Raw genomic sequence first — 22,690 nt, forward strand, 5'->3', positions numbered from 1 at the left:
GTGCGAAGCTATACGAGACTTGATGGTCGTGAGAAACGTCATGCGATGTGACGGACGTGAGAAGTGCTCCTAGTCATGCGATGTGACTAGGGTTTATGGCTAACTCTATGGTGCGAAGTGATGGATATGGTGCTCTGACCACGATCGGTTTGGAAACTGATTAGAAATCCATTGGATGAATTTCGGTGGTCTAATGGGTCCATATGATTAATGATAAGACTAATGGGCTTAATTATAAGATAATAAGCCCAATACCTATTGAAAGAGGTTAATGGATTATGTTATAACATAATAGACCTAATAGGCCGAATGGGTTTAATGAAACCCTAATCTCCTTATAATTATGTTTAAAAAACATAATTCTAGGTTAAGAAAATTAGTGAATTTTTGTCCCCCTCTCTCTCTTGGCCGTCGTCCTCTCTCTCTCTCCCGGGTTCGTCTCTTTTTCGTTCCCGACCTCCAGATCGTGTTCTAGCAGACGAAAGCCCCCCCGTGTGGACTAGCTGTAGAGAACATTGGATTTCAACGTTTGTGACAAGTCTCTGGATCGAAACAGGTTGGTATATCGATACCTTTATCATTATATGCAAAATCTGTTGATTGAGTTTCGTTTCATATTATTCCGCTGCGTGAAACCCAAGATTGTAACCCTAGAAACCGTTATGAACGCATGTTTAGGGATATGCAAAACCCCAACACGATGCCATACGGGATTTGATTATTGCGCGAAGCAACGGCCAACGTCATGAGATGTGACGGGCGTGAGAGGCGCTCCTAGTCATGCGATGTGACTAGGGTTTACGACTGACTCTATGGTGCGACGCCATACATACTTGATTGTCGTGCGACGCGATGACCAACGTCATGCGATGCGACGGGCATGTGAGGCGCTCCTGGTCATGAGACGTGATCAGGGTTCACGGCTAACCCTATGGCGTGAAGCCATAAGGGAATTAATATGATTATGTTCTGATGTGATATGAATATATGTTTAATGTTGAATATTATATTTTGTGTTTTATCGTTTTAACACAGTTCTCACTGAGGACGAGTTTACTGGATTCAACCCGGGTCATTCACTAAGTAGTTGTGCTTAGCCTTCGCAATTTTACCTTTTTCAGATTACGAGGAGCACGAGTAGCACGGTTGAGGTGACAAAGACTTCGAGGAGACAGCATCGTGTACGGGGTTTTCCTTCTTTGTATGTTTTGAACTATGGAACACGATTCCTATGTTTGTACGGTTGCACCCTTTCTAATTCGGACATGTGTGTTTTAAGACTTAACGATTGTTTAATTCCGCTGCGTGTTTAATATTAAAACGGTTTTAAAATTTTCGTATTTTGGTTTCGTAATATTTTATTGCTTTTAGTCCATGTGGTACATCCAGTGACGGGAATCGGGATACGGGTGTCACACTAAGTATTCTTTTCCCTTTTCGATTTGCTTCTCTTTTGACTCATCTTATTGGTTGTCTCTACTATATGAGATTTGACACCGAGGACAGTGTCCAGTTCAAGTCTGGGGAGGATTTGTCTAACGCCAAACCATATCTATTTAGAGTAGTATTGTATGCATTTTTCTCTTTTTAGGATGATTTTTTGATTTTTTTTTTCACTTTTTAGTTGCATGTGCATATAAGATATTTTAGGATCATATAGTTTGTTATTAGGGTTCTTCATTTACATATAATATTTAGGACATATAAGATTACATGCATAAAACCGTTTTGAGCATTGATGTGATGATCTATGGCATGAGAGAGTAGAAACGTCTTGAAAATATTGTGATCCGTTGAATATGGTTTTTTTTGTTGAATTGATTGCTTGACCTTTAGAATTGTCTAGAATGGATTGTGGGATAGAAATCGTTGGTTGGAACCCATGGGATCGATGTTATCTAGCCAAGTAGAAAAGTTTCTATAGGAACCGTCCTCATGTTTGCTGAAATCGATAAAGTATATTATCAAATGCATCCTTATTTTTTCGTGTGCAGAAAAAGATAGTAAGCATCTCGACACTCCGCTGTCATGATCTCGTCAACGAAAATCGTTCGAGGACATGAGTGTATCGATTAGATGGTTCAGGTCTAAGCTGTGGGTCGGGTCATTCAATGAACAAAATCAACAAAAAGAGCGATTTTGAACCCTTCAACTTCAACGTCCTAGGAATCCGAGATGACAACAGCAAAAAAATCTAGCTAGATGAAAAGAAAAAAATAAGAGGAAAAAGAATGAATGCCGAAAATGTAGACTGGATACGATTAAGTAGAATGGTGTGATAGGTTCGAGAAACATGCTTCATAGATTATTTAAGTCCTTGGATTAGTTCTAGATACCGGTATAGATCCCATAACTAGGAAAGACTTTTCTTTAGAGAGGGAGATCATACTAGACAGGCCTGGTCATGGTTCACGGGGATCTAGATCGGATAGAAGTTTCGCTCTCGATTATCATTTTGATTCGTATCATTGTCTCGCCCTCTTCTCAGGTGTTTTCCATCGCCTATATGCTCGAGGACGAGTAAAAGCTTAAGTATGGGGGAGTTTGATAACATGTATTTTGGTGATATTTCGGTATAGGATGTCTAGTGCATTTTACTCGGTTTTGCACATTTATAGGTATTCTAGCGCACATTTGGTCTCGATATTGCTTGGTTGCTTTCTTTGGTGTTAAAACAGGTATTCATGCATAAAAGAGAGCAAAACAAAAGTGGAAAATATGGATTGCAGAACATCACGGACGAAACAGAAACATCTGAAGTTGTTTCGGGGCAAAACGTGAAGTCTAAAAATGTCAAAACTTGCAAGTTCAATAACTTTCATCTACAAGTCCAAATATACGGTTTTTACATCATTGGAAAGCTCGTTTCAATATCTACGCATAGACACCAGGATCACGCAAATCCGACATTGGAGCAGAAAGTTAAGAGCAAATTTGTCAAGCATATTCGAGTCGAAGAATCGACACGGACCATGTTGCATTCAACAGGTTGTGTTGTGTCCGTGCTGAAAAAAGTGAAGTTTTGCTTAGAGAATTGGCTCGGACCTTGTCGTCATTCGACACAGCTGTGTTGATTCAAAATCTCTCGTGTTCAGCCCATGTCTAAATTGCAAATTTTTAACAGAGAATTGACACAGACCGTGTTGCATTCGACATGGTCGTGTTGCATTACGAGAAACCTTTCTATTTTGCATCCGAACTTCCGTTTTCAGCAAAGGAAGAAGCCTAGTTGTCAAGCAAATAAATAGAAGACGTCTTGAGCTTCAGAAATCATCGAGAGATCACAGCAGAAGTCAGAGAACTCGAGAGAGAATCAAGACGGAGTTTTCTGGGAGCAGAGATTGAAGAATCGTCGTCGAGAGATCGTTACGAGTCTTCTTTATCTGTTTCTATTTTTTTCTTATTGATTTGAAATCTTATGGGTTGCGAGTAGTCTTTTCCCTGTAGCTAGGGATTTAACCTTGCAGTGATTTGTTTGGTTTTTATCTTTCGAGACTACGTTATCGATACTCGTCGGTTTGATTGAATTGAGTTTATTGCTTTTAATCTTCTTGGCCAGTTGATTGATTGATCTTAGATTCTGATTTGCAACGAAAGTTTATATTAGATTCGGAAAGAATTCATTGAATGAATTGATTAAGACTATTGAGAGATATGTTAATCGGTTTAGGAACCGTGATAGTGTTCGTTAATGCATTTAACATTTTAATCTATTAGGTTGAGAGATCGATAGATTAAATAATTGGATAGTGGATTTAGGACTTGAAAGAGCCAAATCTGATATTAGAACTTGGGATCCCCGATTAGAGTTCGATATTCGTAGATTCTCCATCCTTAAAAACAATCCATGCGCGTTAAGGTTATCCCGAAGTTACGGTGGTTTAGTTATCTGATTTTACTTAGTTTGTTTATTGTTTTATTTTCGGTATTCATATATTTCATCTGCTATTTCTTGACCTGATTCTTAGTCGAGTCTTGTTCTTAGTGTTAACTAGTCTATGTATTTGACCCTAGTACTACAGTTGATCCATATCCTTGCGGTATTTGATGTATCTAGGTTTTATTACTTGATCATTATTTCTATACTTAGATCTTGGTTATCATACAGACCTGCGCATACATCAAACTTCCTACTGCTGAAGCATAAGGAAATTTCTCCATCTCTTGAATTTCTAATTCCGTTTTGGGACACTGACTAAGGCTGAACTTATCACCCTTAAAGATCGGGGTATCTAGGTTTGCATTCTTTCATGCCAAACCGCTCTAACTCTTTATCGATATAGCTCCTTTGTGATATACCTAATATATCCCGAGAGCGGTCTCGGAATATTTTAATCCCCAACACAAAAGAGGCTTCACCAAGATCTTTCATCTCGAATTGCTCCGATAGAAATTTCTTGGTTTTGCGCATAAAGCCTATATCGCTTCTGGCAATCAGAATATCATCAATATATAATCAAATGATGATGAATTTGCTCCCACTGATCTTAGTGTATACACATTCATCAACTGAATTCACCTCAGAACCGTATGAGGTGATAACTTGATGAGATTTGCGATACCATTGACGAGACGCATGCTTTAAACCATAGATGGACTTCTTAAGTTTGCAAACCATTTTCTTTGTATCACCAACTACAAAGTACTCTGGTTGCTCCATATAGATAGTTTCCTCAATGTCACCATTGAGAAAAGTTGTCATAACGTCCATCTGATGAAGCTCTAAATCATAATGAGTTGTGAGTACCATCAGTATTCCAAAAGAATCTTTCGATGAAACCGGAGCGAAAGTTTCTTTATAGTCAATACCTTCCTTCTGAGTAAATCCTTTGACGACAAGGCGAGCCTTATATCTTTCCACATTACCACGTGAATCCCGTTTAGTCTTAAAGATCCATTTACATTTAATGGGCTTCACATCCTTCGGTAATAGAATAAGATCCCAAACATCATTGTCGTCCATAGATTTAAACTCTTCCTTCATGGCATTGATCCACTTTTCCGAATGAACACTTTCGATAGCTTGACTAATGGTGATAGGATCATCGTCAGTCATCCCAATGATATCCTCATGTTCTTGGAGAAAAACTATATAATCATCCGGAATAGCGTTTCTCCTTTCTCTAGTGGATCTACGCAATGGAACTATTTCCTGAGGTAACAGTTCTTGAGGTTGCTCATGGATTTCTGGAGCGACGATTAGAGTTTCTTGATTTCTAGCTACGACAACATTTGGAACATGTTTCAAAATGTTATAGGCTAAAATAGGAGCATGGATCCTTAACTCCTGTGAAACAGAAGTGCTATCCATTTTCTCTCCAAATATAAATTCGTCAGTCCTTTGTCCAAACTCTGTATCCTCAAAGAATGTCGTTGTTCCCGTCTCAAAGTTCGTTCCTTTAGTGGGATCATAAAATTTATACCCCTTTGATATTTCCGAGTAACCAACAAAGTAACAACTCACAGTCTTGGGGTCCAGTTTCCTTTCATCATGTCGATAAATTCGAGCCTCTGCTGGACACCCCCATATGTGAAAATGCCGCAGGCTGGGACGTTTACCCGTCCACAACTCAAAAGGCGTCTTAACTGTTGCTTTGGTTGGTACTCTATTCAGGATGTAAACCGTTGTTTTCAATGCCTCACCCCAGAGGGATTTGGGAAGAGTAGAGAACGAAATTATACTCCTCACAATTTTCTGAAGTGTTCTGTTCCGCCTTTCCGAAATACCATTCATGCTAGGCATATGCGGCATGGTATATTGGAGAACAATGCCACATTCCTCTAGGTATTTGGTAAATGGTCCTGAACGTTGTTCACCTGATCCGTCATTTCTACCGTAGTATTCACCACCACGATCAGATCTAACGGCTTTAATGTGTTTATTAAGCTTAAGTTTGACCTTAGCTTTAAACGCCTTAAAAACGACCAAGACTTCTGACTTCTCATGAATCAAATAAAGGTAACCATATCGAGAAAAATCATCTATGAATGATACGAAGTAATGTTGACCATTCCAAGGAGCCATAGGAAATGGTCTACATACATCTGTATGTATTAATTCTAAGATGTCCGAAGTCTGATAGGTTCTTTTACCGGTTTTGTTCATTTCTTTACCCTTGATACAATTAACACAAAGATTAAAATCCGTAAAATCAAGAGTATCAATAATTACATCTGTCACTAGACGTTCCATCCTCTTTCGAGAGATGTATCCTAATCGTCTATGACATAGAACAGCGGAATCTCCTTTAGTCAATTTACGCTTTGGACCATGAGAACTAGCACTGAAAGTTTCATGATACGAAGCAACAACATCAAACAAATATAAGTTATCTAAAACTGATAAATAACCAGTGCCAATAATAACCGAATGAATTGAAAGAGTAAACTTCGAGTTTCCAAAAGAACAATAATAACCAAATTTGTCCATTACAGAAACTGAAATCAGATTTCGTCTAAAAGTAGGAACCACAAATACATCTCTCAAATCCAGAAATTGGCCAGTTTTCATCAGCAACCTAAATTGTTCGATCGCTTCCACTTCCACCTTATTACCGTCACCCACAAATATGTATCTTTCACTATCATTTGGTATCCGGTAATGCAGGCAACCCTGAAAAGACACACTAATGTGAGTTGTTGCGTCTGAATCAACCCACCAAGTGTGCTTAGGGATGAAAACTAAATTGACCTCCGGACAAACCAAAGAGAGAGTCATAGCCTTCTTTGCACGCCAAGTGTGAAATCTTTCACATGCTCTTTTCTGATGGCTAACTTTATGACAGAAGAAATATTTTTGCACTTTTTCCTAATGTGCATCATGTTTCTGCGTCGGAGCTGAACCAGAGCCAGCGGTCCCTGATCTATTCTTTCTTTTCTTGCCCTTAGAAGTGGTGGCTACAAAAATATTATGTCCTTTATCCTTTATCAATCTCTCTTCCTCCTAAATACAATGAGAAATGAGCTCAGAGAGAGTCCATTTCTCCTTTTGACAGTTATAAGACATTTTGAAGTGCTCAAACTGTACAGGAAGAGAGATCAAACCCAAACACACGAGCAAGTCGTCAGACAGCTCCACAATTTCAAGATTCTTTAATTTGGATGCAGTGTTTGACAGGTTCATAATGTATTCACGAATATTCCCATTGCCCGTATACCTCATGGAGATGATTTCCGACAAAAGGGAAATCGTTTCAGCTTTGTCATTTTTTGCAAAGCATTTTTCCAAGGCATCGAGATACTTCGTAGCCACTATAACTTCCTCAGGCACATGCCCCAAGAACACTGGAGGGATGACTGCTTTGATGATCATAAGACAAATACGGTTTGAGTCTTCCCAACTATTGATTTTGATACGATCAGCATTAGAAATCGGATCTGTAGTAGTTAGGTTAGGCTCCCTCGTTGCAATGTCTTTACCATTCAAAGCCAACACGATCAATAAGTGTTGTTTCCATCCAGCAAAGTTCGACCCATCTAGGACGGATGTCGAACCAATGTTGGCTGAGATATCTGAAGCCGTTTGCAGAACTGAAAAGTAAAAGATTCATGTCAGACAACCATTCAATAAAACCTGAATTGAATGAACACTTAAATTGGCATATCTGAACAAAACAATAGCACAACATCAATATTCGATCTTTGAACTGAAGTACTGACTTGCAATAAGTGGCTCAAAGTGATGAATAAACAATGTTAGTCTAACACCTCATGCGATAAACTAACCTTTGGATCCGTTCATCACACTTATGTCATGACGAATGATTAACATTTGTTTATTATCACACACACACAAATTTAATTCTACCATATCACGAATAACCTTTGGGTATATCGAAATACACATGAATCAAATAAATGAATCCTTTCAATGTGCTCGATATGATTATTTCTCACAAAAGAGCTCACTTTGGCGAGTTATTGTGAAATCTAATCAAACTCATACATTAATCAAGGATAATCTTTTCTTAATCATATATTATATGAATTTTTGTCAACATAATAATATGATTTTTAAAGGAATAACACGATCCAAATGTGTTACTAATCATATTAGACAAGCAGAAAATTCACAAAATAACGATTTGATGAACTTATATTAAAATGTTGCTCAATATATGCCACTTGAGCAATCAACACAATTGGCAGAGAATCTTCCTTATGAGACTCAGGTCTAAGGTTCGAATCCTGCAAACTTTTATTTTTAGTCCTGAATTTTCAGACTCAAAACCTGCCATGTACCGGTTTCAAGACCTGCCAAAACAACATTAATGTAACGACGCGAGGCCGCTACGGAATGATATAACTATCCCCACACACCAACACGGGACCTTTTAGCATGTTTTGTCCTCACTCGCACACATCACGAAAAATACTTCCTAAGAGGTCACCCATCCTAAGACTACTCTAAGGTCAGCACGCTTAACTTTGGAGTTCTCTGGAGATGGGCAACCGAAAAGGTAGATGCATCTTATTGTTATGAGTAGCTCAATTAATTCCTTTAAGTTATCTTAGACTATGTAGTCCCATACCTACACAGCCTTCGGATCCTTCTCATTTCGGTGCGTCCGATTCATCTCTATACCCCTACCCAGAAGCTCGTCAGGAGCCGTCCATTGTCCATGCCTCTCGCACCGGCGATCACTTCCCGCCCTCCTACGATATCATGGGATGTCACAGGCCCACCAGCTTCCGTCTGGTTTGTCCTCGAACCACGCCGTACTGGGAGAGTATCGGTTCTGATACCATTTGTAACGACCCGAAACCGCTAGGGAATGATAGAGCTCTCCCCACACACCAACACAAGACCTTTTAGCGTGTTTTGTCCTCACTCGCACACATCCCGGAAAGTACTTCCCAGGAGATCACCCATCCTAAGACTACTCCAAGGCCAGCACGCTTAACTTTGGAGTTCTCTCGAGATGGGCAACCGAAAAGGTAGATGCATCTTGTTGCTATGAGTAGCTCAATTAATTCCTTTAAGTTACCTTAGACTGTGTAGTCCCATACCTACACAGCCCTCAGATCCTTCTCATTCTGGTGCGTCCGATTCATCTCTATACCCCATACCCAGAAGCTCATCAGGAGCCGCCCATTGTCCATGTCTCTCACACCGGCGATCACTCCCCGCCCTCGTATGATATCATGGGCTGTCACAGGCCCACCAGCTTCCGCCTGGTTCGTCCTCGAACCACACCATACTGGGAGAGTATCGGTTCTGATACCATTTGTAACGATCCAAGGCCGCTACGGAATGATAGAGGTCCCCCCACACACCAACACGAGACCTTTTAACGTGTTTTGTCCTCACTCGCACACATCCCAAAAGTACTTTCCAGGAGGCACCCATCCTAAGACTACTCCAAGACCAACACACTTAACTTTGGAGTTCTCTCGAGATGGTTAACCGAAAAGGTAGATGTATCTTATTGCTATGAGTAGCTGAATTAATTCCTTTAAGTTATCTTAGACTCCCATACCTACACAGCCCTCGGATCCCTCTCATTCCGGTGCGTCCGATTCATCTCTGTACCCCCTACCCAGAAGCTCATCAAGAGCCGCCCATTGTCCATGCCTCTCGCACCGGCGATCACTCCCTGCCCTTCTACGGTATCCTGGGCTGACACAGGCCCACCAGCTTCCTCTGGTTCGTCCTCGAACCACACCGTACTGGGACAGTACCGGCTCTGATACCATTTGTAACGACCTGAGGCCGCTACAGAATGATAGAGTTGTCCCCACACACCAACATGGGACCTTTTAGCATGTTTTGTCCTTTCTCGCACACATCTCGGAAAGTACTTCACAGTAGGTCACCCATCCTAAGACTACTCGAAGGCCAGCACGCTTAACTTTGGAGTTCTCTCGAAATGGGCAACCGAAAAGGTAGATGCATCTTATTGCTATGAGTAGCTCAATTAATTCCTTTAAGTTACCTTAGACTGTGTAGTCCCATACCTACACAGCCCTCGGATCTCTCTCATTCCGGTGCGTCTGATTCATCTCTGTACCCTTTACCTAGAAGCTCATCAAGAGCCGCCCATTGTCCATGCTTCTCGCACCGGCGATCACTCCCTGCTCTTCTACGGTATCCTGGGCTGTCACAGGCCCACCAGCTTCCGTCTGGTTCGTCCTCGAACCACACCGTACTGGGACAGTACCGGCTCTGATACCATTTGTAACGACCTGAGGCCGCTACAGAATGATAGAGTTGTCCGTACACACCAACATGGGACCTTTTAGCATGTTTTGTCCTTTCTCACACACATCCCGGAAAGTACTTCACAGTAGGTCATCCATCCTAAGACTACTCGAAGGTCAGCATGCTTAACTTTGGAATTCTCTCGAGATGGACAGCCGAAAAGGTAGATGCATCTTATTGCTATGAGTAGCTCAATTAATTCTTTTAAGTTACCTTAGACTGTGTAGTCTCATACCTACACAGCCCTCGGATCCCTCACATTCCGGTGCGTCTGATTCATCTCTGTACCTCCTATCCAGAAAATCGTCAAGAGCCGCCTATTGTCCATGCCTTTCGCACCGGCGATTACTCCCCGCCCTCCTACGGTATCATGGGCTGTCACAATTAACCTGTCATGCCTTGTTAGGTCTGAAACCTGCCATATGTGTTCAAAACCTGCCATACCTTATGAGGTTTGAACAAATCATTATAATAACCCAAATCTAAAAGAAAACCCCAAATTACCAAATAACTTAATGGTAATCAGAATTTTTTTTCCCAGAATTTATTTTTATATATAATATACAAAATTTTCATAAATCTAGATACAAACTTTAAAATCCAGATTTTGAAAATTATAAAATAGTATATATAAAACTAAAACAAAATCCCGAAAATACAACACAATAGCGGGGCTCTGATACCAATTGATGGAATCGAAAGATTCAGAAACTTTAATAAACCCCTGATCTAAAACTATGTGATTGCATATCGGGATTGAAATAAACTAGATCAAAGATTCAGAAACCGAACCTGGAGTCATGATCGGAAGCGTAAACAGTTATGAGCTTCTGATTCTTCGTGTACCTTAGCCTCTTAATTCTTTGATGGGATAAGAATCAAGAACATGTAGAGAATTCTTAAGATTGGTTTGTCAAAACCTCATAGTGTAGAGAATGAAGATTTGTGCACTATTTATAACAAAAAAGAATGAAAAATGCATTAACATGTATTGACCAAGAAATCAACGGTCATTCTTTTTCTTCATTAATCAATCAATTAAATGTTTATTTAATTGATCAAGACTAGTGCACATTCAAAGAATCTTCCATCTACATGAACCAAAACCAAACCAAACTCCACATTAGTCGATACACATGAACAAGGGACCATAACCAAAATCATTATTCGGTATTATCCAATTTAACCCATCATAAAATTAGATAATAATCGACCGGTATCTACGCATATATTAAACCCTATACTCGATTCAATACCGAAGTCCAATAGGTTAAAACTGAAACCCGGTCATATTTAATTGGACTTAACCAACATGACAAACCTTATTCCATAATAATCATATCCGGTCCACAATAAAAGTATAAAAAACCTTACAGTTTTACCTCACTCGCACACATCTCGGAAAGCACTTTCCGAAAGGTCACTCATCCTAAGACTATTTCAAAACTAGCACCTTAACTTTGGAGTTCTCTCGAGATGGGCAACCGAAAAGGTAGATGCATCTTGTTGCTATGAGTAGCTTAATCAATTCTTTTAAGTTATATTTGACTGTGTAATCTCATACCTACACAACTCTCGGATCACTCTCATTCTGGTGCGTCCAATTCATCCTTTACCCCCCTTCCCAGAAGTTCTCACGAGCCGCCCATTGTCCATATCTCTCGCACCGGTGATCACTCCTCGTCCTCTTATGGTATCATGGGTTGTCATAGGTCCACTAGCTTCCGCATGGTTTGTCCTCAAACCACACCGTACTGGGAGAGTACCGGCTCTGATACCATTTGTAACGATTCGAGGCCGATACGGAATGATAGAGTTGTTCTCACACACCAACACGGGACCTTTTAGGGTGTTTTGTCCTCACTCGCACATATCCCTGAAAGTACTTTCCAAGAGGTCACCCATCCTAAGACTACTCCAAGACTAGCACGCTTAACTTTGGAGTTCTCTCGAGATAAACAACCGAAAATGTAGATGCATTTTGTTGTTATGAGTAGATCAATCAATTCCTTTAAGTTACCTTTGACTGTGTAGTCTCACTCCTATATAGCCGTTGGATTCCTCTCATTCTGGTGCGTCTGATTCATCCCTGTACCCCTTACTCAGAAGCTCATCAGGAGCCATCCATTGTCCATACATCTCATACCGGTGATCACTCTCCGCCCTCCTACAGTATCCTGGGTTATCACAGGCCCAGCAGCTTACGTCTGGTTTGTCTTCGAACCACACCGTACTGGGAGAATACCGGTTCTGATACCATTTGTAACGACTCGAGGCCGCTACGGAATGATAGAGTTATCCCCACATACCAACACAAGACCTTTTAGCGTGTTTTGTCATCACTCGCACACATCTCGAAAAGTACTTCCCAGAAGATCACCCATCCTAAGACTACTCCAAGGTAGCAAGCTTAACTTTGGTGTTCTCTCGAGATAGGCAACCGAAAAGGTATATGCATCTTGTTGCTATGAGTAGTTCAATCAATTCTTTTAAGTTATCTTTGACTGTGTAGTCCTATACCTATACAGCCCTCGGATCCCTCTCATTCTGGTGCGTCTGATCCATCCATGTACCCCATACCCAGAAATTCGTCAGGAGCCGCCCATTGTCCATACATCTCACAACGGCGATCATTCTCCGCTCTCATACGATATCCTGGACTGACATAGTTATAAAATGACACATTTAAACTATTTTATGTTTGTTTATTCTTAAACGATATTAAATTAGCATGATAATAATTGTTAAAAAATGCATATATTGGGATTTTGTCTGTAAAGGTTGTATATAGTGGTCATTTTTAATTGTTAAATTCTAACTTTTTTTCACCAACAAATGGTGCCGTTGGAATTTGGAACGAAAAGAATCATTTAAGACTAATGATAATGTTTAAGACTAATGATAATGTCTATTCTGCAATACACCATATTCATTAAGTCTTTAGCACGATATTTAGCTTGAGATTTAAGCACAAATTAAGACTTATTCCACTACATAACCTTTTGCCCTTTGGAGTATAAGTTACAGTTTGAGACGTGTTATCCAAAATATATATAAAAAATGAAAATTTCGTAATTAAAAATTCATATACTATATCAGAAAATTGACAGGAATCCATTGACTTTATAATAATACTATAATTATTTTCATCAATAAATTTGGAACAAAAAGAATCGATATTTTTTGTTTAAGTTTGAGTATTTGTTATTCTGTATTATTTTTTCCGAACAAATAGAAATGTAAACATTACGATGGTATGATTGAAATTTAGAAAATGAAAAGGTAGCGTGGGTTTCAAGGAACCTCCTTTTGGCGGCTTTTGAATAATCACCATTTGAGTATTGATTAATTACTAAAAACGGAGGTATATGATTATCCCGCCCACGCATATAAAGAAGTTTTTTTTAATGTTTTTATTATTTTATTTTCCTATATCTCTTTATCACAATTCGAATTATATTACTCTGAATTATAAATTAGAAATTCTATTAAAAAACTAATAATTTTTTAAAATTTATCAATTATAATAATAATAATAAATAATTTCTTACAACTTATCCACGTTGTAGTGGTTGTGTGTTAGACGCTTGAAATCCTTCTGTCGCAAAGTGATATTTAGGGGTTCAAGGTGACCACTTCGATTCTATATATAAGTCGGGAGGAGGAGTGCAATTTAATTACAAATTAAAGACTGATTACGGATTCAAAAGATGTATTTGGACCAAAGGTTTATAAATCTTTGGTTACAAAAAAATTACTTACAACTTGATATGATATTAAAGGTCGAAATATATCCCCGATATTCAAATCTATTAATGTTTTTTTAAATAATTGTGGTCGACTACGTACGACGATGCTTGAGCATGAACTCCTAGATTGAATTCTTAGTTAGAGATATCAAATATATATAAAATAATCCAATGCATGGTACGTAGCTGTGTCGGAGGCGTTTTAGACCATGCATGGTAGTAGTAGCTTAATGTATCTAACGTATCAAATCAACGATTTCTAATGTATTACAAAGTTGAATTACCATCGCGCCGGGGCATTTTTATGGAACATTAAAGGAATTGGCAAATATTTGTCCTTTGTCATCATTTCATCAGATAAATTAATGGATAAAATAAACAATAATTTTTCACCAATTGCCTAAATTGAGAGTCTCTACCAAATATAAATACAAGAAGTTTATGAACTTTGACAAACACCCCCCCCCCCCCCTCTCTCTCTCTCTCTCTCTCTCTCTCTCTCTCTCTCTAATGGCGACCAATGGTGATAATATAATCAAAATGTTGGGGTTATTAATCACAGTAATTACATTCGTTAATCACGGTGTTAACAGAGCCAGGGGACAAGGGGTGAAGGAAACAGGACTGTTCCCGTTCGGGGACTCTTACTACGATGTCGGAAACAAACAGTTTCTCACCAATGACTTCTTGCCTTCATCTACTTGGCCGTACGGCATTTCCTCCGACAAACCCAACGGCCGCTTCTCCGACGGTCGTATCGTCCCGGATTTCATCGGTACTACTTTGAAATTTATTATTATTATTATTCTTGATTTTGTAAAGAAACTTAATAATAATATGTAATCCAATATACCTAACCAAAATATAATTTTGTGTTTTTTTGGATCGGTTTAATTAATCGCAGCGGCGTTCATGAACATACCAAACCCTATTCCACCGGCGCTTAAACCGAACGCAGATTTCTCTCATGGAGCTGGTTTCGCCGTCGCCGATGCTTCTGTTCTTGGAAATTCTTCTGAAACTGTAAGCCAATTTTATTTTATTTTTTGTTATTACTCATAAAAAAAAAACACGTTTTTTATGTTCGTATTTTACAACTTGACACAATTTCCAAAAATTTTCTTTTTGTAGATGACGTTTCCCGAGCAAGTGACGAAATTCGGAGATATGAAATCGAATTGGAACGATACGTTCCTCCGAGAATCTCTGTTTCTGATCCAAATCGGGACCGAAGATTACTTGAATTTCATAAAGGGCACCGATGCCGATGTCACTAAACAGCAAGCCTTTGTCGCTGTCGTGATCGGCCGAATAAAGAGCGGTCTCTCCGTAAGTCCATGCATTTTAATCACGTTACCTTATGTTAAAACGTAACAAAATGTTAATTAACATATATGGTCTCGCAGTTACTATACATGCTGGGGGCAAGAAAATTCGGGTACCAGACATTGGCGCCGCTAGGTTGTCTTCCGATTGTGAGGCAAGAACATCAGTTAACAGGAGATGCTTGCTACGAAAAACTCAACGAGTTAGCGAAACAACACAACGAGAAGATCCGGCCGATGTTAGAATCTCTTGCGAAACAGTTCACGGGATTTCAGTACACCGTTCTTGATTTCTACGGCGCCCTCTCTCGCAGGATTCTTCCAGCAGATCATGCCTCCAATATTTTCAACAGATACAGTGAGTTTTTTTTATAGATAAATGGATATCGACTTCATTTGCGCCTATACATACAGAGTTGTTTACAAAGATCCGAGCCTCGGACACGACTAGTTTAGCCGTTTAGAATCGATCAAAACATCGAGTTTCATCATGGTTGCTAGGTTCTCTAAAATATTAGGGTCATGGTTTGTATTATATATACAACAATAAGTAGAAAACCCTAATTGTAAACAATTACGATAGTGCCCTTATACCGAGAATGCTACTGCTTATTATCGATTCTTGAATGACCCTAATATTGTAGAGAATCCAAACCATGATCTCTCACCTATATATGTGTATATATATATATATATATATATATATATCATTGTTTATGTTTTTTTAATGTGGGGTTTTGTCCTAAAACCATTGGAACAGGATTCGCTAACACAATAGACGCGTGCTGTGGAATCGGATCGCACAATGCGTACGGGTGTGGTTCCATAATCGTACACTCTAAACTGTGTGAATACCAGAGGGCTTATCTCTTCTACGACGGCAAACACAACTCCGAGAAGGCGAACGAGGAAATCGCTCACCTCTTCTTCGGGGCCGACCCCGACATCGTCGGTCCCATGACTCTCCGTGAGCTCCTCGTCTTCCCTCCTAATGCATCCATGCTCGAGTTCTAAGCAAGGAACATCATCTTCTCATGTTGTCCCAATGAGAATAATTTAAGCTTTCGTTATATATATATATACATATATATATGTGTGTGTGTGATGAATCGAAATGAGGGATGTGTTCCTCTACAATTATATGTATCATGAATTCGATTTCGCTTTGGACTTGAATGGCATCTTACAACTTCTTTCATTACGATTTTTCATACTCCACAAAATAATCATTAGATATATAATATAATGTCAAGATCACATGTTTTATATCATATTAAAACAGTATGAATTATATGCTAAAACAAAATTGTTAAATGTTTTTTTTTACCTTTTTTTTTATCCATCTCTTGATCTTATCAAAAGTAGGAATTAGAATTTTGTTTTAGTTGATATGTTAGTGATTTAGTTTGAGGTTATAAACAAGCTAAAGAAACGAGGATAATAATAAGATAATTAATATGTTTTAAGGAGGATAATAAAGTAATTAATCTGTTTTTTTTAATATTCACTTATATTATATATATACTCTGGTTGGTTTCTGAACAATTAGGTGAAAGAATTAAGCCCACGTGGAAAATCTGACAAGTAAGTCTGCGAATCTTTAGTACATAATATAAAAACAAATATACAAAAATGGCTCCCACATGACATTTGTGGAACAGTGGTTCGTTTTTTCAATGTTTGGTAGATATATATATATCATAATAAATGCATTTTCACAATATAGAGAGAACACAACAGACCAATTTTCTGATTTGGATACAAAATAAAAGAACCAATAATTGCCGAACATTGTTAAAGCTAATCCAAATCGACTTCTGTAATAATACCATTTAAAAAAAAAAAGGTTTTCCTCTCATTTTTTGGATTGTAAAAATACAAATGTCGATATATGTGTCATATAAAAATCTTAATGATAATTTTATAATTATCTCAAATGATAATTAGGATAAATCCCACAAAAAACCCTCAATCTCACCCTTGTGTAATTTAAATACACCTTTAATCAATTAATTTTTGTAAAATCTTATGTAATTAAATAAAATTTTAATATACAGTTATTTAAAAATATATTTTTAAGATTTACCCACATTAAAAAAAAGGTGGCTCACCTGCCTAAGCACTGCGATGTAAGAAATGACATCTCACCCTTGGGAATCGTGATTATGAAATGAAAGCTCACCCTCTGATAACCGGTCATGTACCATTTCCGGTTTGATCGAGTTTTCCGAAAATCACATTGGTTATCGAGTTTCCTTCCTATAATATTGATAAATATATGTAGAATGATACCACGTCCGTTTGTTTGGATAACCTTTTGGCTCAGTCTATGTACTCAACTTCGTATCGTCGATAATATATATCATCAAGGGAAAAACAATGCAAGTACCTATACACCACACACACATATATACATACATAGATATGTAGACGTGTATGTGTAATTATATGGAGACTTGCGCACATCATATATATGTATATATGTATGCATACATGTATACAGAAAATATGGAAGGAGTGCATGTGGACCATGTGGGAACACACGACAAAGACGTAAAGATAAACAAGTCTCTTCCTGTACTGCCAGAATCTTACTCGAAGACGGAAGAAAAAGTGAGATGTTCGATTCAGACACTCAAATGTTTCGAATATATTCCATTCGCAAACCCTTTTGACCATTCGCTAAGCAGAAAGCAATAGACAATTCCGAATAAGATCATATGAAAGTTCATCATTGATGATAATTCTATTTAAGTTTTCTATCAAAACAACATTATTGAGTACACTAAAACCAGTCTCCAAACCTCAAATGAAGATCGGTAGAACTTTAAGGAAGACAGCCTAGAGGTGTAGTGTACCTCTATTTGATTCATCAACCCTTATATCAGAGATATAAAGAGCAGCTTCCCATGTTAGAGAGTGAGAGATCACTCCCATGGCGGCTCCTGGCTTATGCAATGCAAAGGGTCAGCTGTTTTGTACCATTCCCCAAACAGCAGATCCTGAAACAAACCAAACTAAACTACAGATCATATGAGGCAATAGGGCAGTTTTGGTTTTGAAGAGCGTGAAAACAAATCACTACCATGCAGCCTTATTTACAGTAAACGAGAGGTTGATCTGTTCAGAAGACCCCTTCAAGCACGGAAGGGATTTCGTCGAGGGTCCAGAGGTCCATGGGGTTTGACCCGTCCTGAGTTGTAGCAGCGTCTCCGCTGAAGAAAGCTTCCAGTGAAGAGTCCCACGTGGTGTTGTCCAGAAAAGATGTTGGGAAGTATTTCACCTCCATCAGCTCATCAGAGAGTGACTTATCGGTGCTTGAAGCAGTGGGCTTAAGCTTCTTGGATGGATTAGTGTCCTCCATGAATGGAGTTGAATCATTGACAAGCATGGAAGATATCTCAGGGGTCTTGGGTCCTTGATCACTCCACCCGAATTCGGAACAGTCAAACGAGTTACTGCCCTGGTCTGAACTGAAATACGGGTATGCAATATCTTCAGCATCGAACAAGTTTGTCAGCCCAAACTGATTGTTCACATGTGGTTTCTCATCCACCAGCCCCGTATTATCGAAGCAATCTTGTCCCGGATTGTCAGAGTTCGAGATCTGATCCATATACGGCTGAACCAAAGTTGGGTTTGGTGGTTTCGCCACTGGCTTCTGAGGATTGGCCTTAGCGAGGCATTTCTGGCTGAGACGAGGGGTTTCTTCAGGGAAATTCACCTTAGCTTTCTTGCCACGGATTCTTCGTGCCTCGGCATCATAAGCTCTAGCAGCTTCTTCGGCAGTGTTGAAAGTCCCGAGCCAGACTCGAACACCTTTTCTGGGGTCACGGATCTCAGCTGCCCATTTGCCCCAAGGTCGTTGCCTGATGCCCCGATACTGGTTCTTTCTCTTCCTCTTAACGGATTTCTCGGTTTGCCCATTGAACTCCGGACCTTTCTTGGATGGGGCAGAACCTATGTCAGGAGAAACCAAACGAAACGAGTTCAAAGACAATCAATGAACAATACACTTCAACCATGGACTAAACTGTAACAAAGGCATCAATCAATACCAGACATGTCTCATCCCATGTATCTAACTTAAAAGTATGCCATACCATAGCCGTAGGTTTAGGCAAGACAATGACAAAGAAGAACATATCAATCCAACCAACAAAACAAACATAAAACTTCTCCAGATGATAACAACATGTCTCCAGAAACTAAATTCTAATTCCTATTTAAAACTCTAGACTCCTAACTTGGTAAAGATCGACATAGAGGGATCTGGTTACAAGACAGCAGGTAGATCATCCAACCAGTTCATGAACCCCAAAGAACGATCAGCGATTGACAAAGAAAAGACTCGGAAATCAACTCCAACCGGATATTGAATCATCGGATGGAACAGCATACAACCTAAAAACGGTTCGGTAAACTCCTAAAAGAACTAACAGGAAAAGAACCAAGAAGAAGCCCGAGATCACTTGATGAAATCCTAAGCACATGTAAGAAGATTTTATTTTTTAAGAAAAAGGCAATAAAAATGCAAAAAAGAAAACCACAAAGATCTTCAATCAACCTATAAAAAAATTCCAGAAAAAAAAGGCTACTTTCTTGTTTCTTTATCCAGGAATTTTAACAATTAAAGCCAAATCTTTTCTAAAGGAGTAAAAAGGGTAATAAAAAGTGATATTTCACTGGAGGAAACAAAAAAAAAACCACAGAAACCAATATCAGAAAGCTACCAAATTCAGAATATTACACGCAAAAGTCTTTACCTTTTCCGGTGAAATGAAATAAAATATTGCAAATAGAGATCAGAAGACATGAATCATAACATGCATATACGACGAACACATGGAAGACAAAATCACTGAAATCAAATGAACCAAAACCACTCAAATCACAGACTAATTTCTACCAACAAGCTTCCCAAGCTCCAGAAAGTAACTATATCGAATTACAGTGGAAAGCCCTAAATTTTACCGTCGGAGTCGGCGGCGGAGCGGACGGCTGGTTTCGGAGGAGCGGCGAATACAAAGGGCTTCACATCGGAAAAGACATGATCGGCATTGAAATCATCCTCGAAATCGATAGACGAGTCATCTTTGAAACCCTGAAAATCAGCCTCGAACTCATTCTCGAGATCGAAGAAATCGGACCGCTTCTTCGAGTTCTTCTTCAAGCTCTTCGCGTTCTTCTTCAGATCCGACCAGACATAGTCGCTAGCACCCCGGTGCGATTTCGGCGGCGGTATGAAATCGGAGATAATTGCACCTCCACACATGTCGGCTCACGGAAAGGGTGTAAATGTTCACAAATGGAATCTTACCGGCGAAAACGAAAAATCTCTCTCTCTCTCTCTTCTTGATGGAGTTTCTCTTCCTCTCTTCTTACTTTGGCTTTTTTTTACGTCAGAAAAATAATAAAAGAGCTTTACATATGATTTTCTGGAGCAACGAGGTTGCTATTTTACTATTTTACCCTCTTCTGGAGCTAGTTTTACGGTCATGCCATTTCGCTGGCAAATTCATTTATTTAATTTTATGGTAAGATGCATTCAATGAATGGCTTTTGATTTTGTTGACTAAACCCTAAACAAAAGTAGACGAATATAACGCTTCTAACTGGCAAAATATAAGAAATATCCTCCTTTTTATTAAATCTAGTATTTCATATAACCTCCCCAGATATAACCATATGACCAGATATTATCTGTATAGTCACAACGTTAAATTTTTTATAATTTCATTAAGTCATTAGTGTAATATATATGTAAGATGTGACCATGATGATTTGATATGATCACCATAAATTTAACGTTATTGTGATATTCATATGATCATACAGTTATTATGGTCACATCGGGGGAGAATATGTGCAAAAGTAATTTTAGTAAAAGGAGAATATTTTGGATAATGTCCCTTTCTAAGATATATAGTCTCATTTTATTCCACCCATATTTTTTTGTATTATAATTCATAAATTAATCGTGTATTTAATCTAATTACATCTTTTATAAGAAAATAAAAGTTCGATTTAATACCATTTCTCACGTTTAGATTTAAATTCGAAATAAAAACATATTTTACATGTAACCTCTTTTTTTTTTTGTTACATTCATTTTAACTTACTTTTTCTGTTTTTTTATTCAATTATAAATTTACTATAATCTACACTTTTTAAAATATTTCCACCTTTTTACGTTAATTTAATATTTTTTTATTTGTTATATATGATTAAATTATTTTTTTATAACCAGTATAGTTCTCCGGGTCTTCGGTCCGATTACCTCCACCTTAGATCCGAGAGCAGCTTTTATATATGATGATTAAATTATTTTATTAAATGCAAAAGTTTGATGTCTATTTAGAAGAAAGTAGTCTCTTATAAGTCCATATAAAATATAGAGAGAGATAAAAATATAAAATACAAAAATAGATTAGATTGAATTAAAAAAAGATATCAAACTTCACTAGACTATAGCCAAAATAATTACATCTAATTATTTTGTCTTATATTTTCTATTTATAGTCATGGAATCATGATGTTTCACGTGTATTATCGCCTTTTTCTTTGGAAATTAAGGATGGACACCGATAGGATAATCCGTTCTCCAAATCTTGAAAACTCGAACTTCAACCCGTCATATGGGTTTTCGTCCTTTTAATACTCATCTGCCTCATGACAACATGGCCAAGCTAATATGGCGCGGTAAAAAAAATGAAAAAAGAAAAAGAAAGAGAATGAAAAATTGTAGAGAGTGCAGTACACGCGCGCTTCTGAGGGAACGTAGTCAACTTTCAGACAAATATATGCCGCTGAATCATAAACTACACGTGGCATTTAATCGTTGCCCCGCTTCGCTATCTCACCGAACAATACACCTAATTAATTATCGTATTTATTTTCGTTACTTTTTTTTTTGCTTATTTAACTTGTTTTTTTTTTGGTAAATTACTTATTTAACTTGTTCAAACACGTTATTACTAATTCCCCAATCCTAAACTCTGAGACCCGCCCTAGACTGTTAGTATTAAATTACATCATCCCAAAATATCTTCTCGAAACACATAATAAACATTAACAGTTACTGAATGTTATAGAGATTAATTAATCATCTAAATTTACATATATATATATATATATAGCCGATGACGATGACGAAAATGCCCAAAAGCAATGGATGGCTGGTGCAATTACTTGTTTGGAAAATAATATAACCTACCGCATAATAATCAAAGAAAAATAAAAGAAAAGAAAAAGGAGACCCTTTTGACGAGTTTTACTAAAAATATTCGGACTAAGATCAATGAATTGATCATCGAATTATAAATCTAAAAGTTTGATTTAACATGCAACCTTTGCTATCTTCCACTACTTTATGAAGATTGACATCAGCACGTACATTTACAATTATTTTGCGA

At 38.1% G+C, this 22,690-nt stretch overlaps 3 protein-coding genes across 3 annotated transcripts; 2 read left to right on the forward strand and 1 right to left on the reverse strand.

Moving 5' to 3' along the window:
- Window positions 1-14,423: 14,423 nt before the first annotated feature.
- LOC104810387 (GDSL esterase/lipase ESM1-like) lies at window positions 14,424-16,473 on the forward strand. Its single transcript, XM_010536671.1, has 5 exons — window positions 14,424-14,725; window positions 14,855-14,973; window positions 15,082-15,279; window positions 15,357-15,633; window positions 16,036-16,473. The coding sequence occupies exons 1-5, from the start codon at window positions 14,461-14,463 to the stop codon at window positions 16,287-16,289; spliced, it is 1,113 nt and encodes a 370-aa protein (XP_010534973.1). The 5' UTR covers window positions 14,424-14,460; the 3' UTR covers window positions 16,290-16,473.
- Window positions 16,474-17,879: 1,406 nt separating this feature from the next.
- On the reverse strand, window positions 17,880-20,637 carry LOC104810389 (ethylene-responsive transcription factor RAP2-12). Its single transcript, XM_010536674.1, has 3 exons — window positions 20,250-20,637; window positions 18,361-19,235; window positions 17,880-18,277 (listed from the first exon to the last, which is right to left on the reverse strand). The coding sequence occupies exons 1-2, from the start codon at window positions 20,548-20,550 to the stop codon at window positions 18,400-18,402; spliced, it is 1,137 nt and encodes a 378-aa protein (XP_010534976.1). The 5' UTR covers window positions 20,551-20,637; the 3' UTR covers window positions 17,880-18,277; window positions 18,361-18,399.
- On the forward strand, window positions 20,461-20,704 carry LOC104810388. The gene has a single exon (XM_010536673.1). The coding sequence runs from the start codon at window positions 20,519-20,521 to the stop codon at window positions 20,687-20,689; it is 171 nt and encodes a 56-aa protein (XP_010534975.1). The 5' UTR covers window positions 20,461-20,518; the 3' UTR covers window positions 20,690-20,704.
- The last annotated feature ends 1,986 nt before the right edge of the window (window positions 20,705-22,690 follow it).

Source organism: Tarenaya hassleriana, unplaced genomic scaffold (genome assembly GCF_000463585.1).
Source record: "Tarenaya hassleriana unplaced genomic scaffold, ASM46358v1 Cleome18, whole genome shotgun sequence".
Lineage (NCBI taxonomy): Eukaryota > Viridiplantae > Streptophyta > Magnoliopsida > Brassicales > Cleomaceae > Tarenaya > Tarenaya hassleriana.

Excerpts from the sequence above, each read along its gene's own strand:
- LOC104810387 (XM_010536671.1), top strand. The coding sequence starts at position 14,461 with ATGGCGACCAATGGTGATAATATAATCAAAATGTTGGGGTTATTAATC. Across the intron at positions 15,280-15,356 it reads GAATAAAGAGCGGTCTCTCC|TTACTATACATGCTGGGGGC; the intron begins GTAAGTCCATGC and ends ATGGTCTCGCAG. Across the intron at positions 15,634-16,035 it reads CAATATTTTCAACAGATACA|GATTCGCTAACACAATAGAC; the intron begins GTGAGTTTTTTT and ends CCATTGGAACAG.
- LOC104810388 (XM_010536673.1), top strand. The coding sequence starts at position 20,519 with ATGAAATCGGAGATAATTGCACCTCCACACATGTCGGCTCACGGAAAG.
- LOC104810389 (XM_010536674.1), bottom strand. The coding sequence starts at position 20,550 with ATGTGTGGAGGTGCAATTATCTCCGATTTCATACCGCCGCCGAAATCG. Across the intron at positions 19,236-20,249 it reads CTCCGCCGCCGACTCCGACG|GTTCTGCCCCATCCAAGAAA; the intron begins GTAAAATTTAGG and ends CTCCTGACATAG.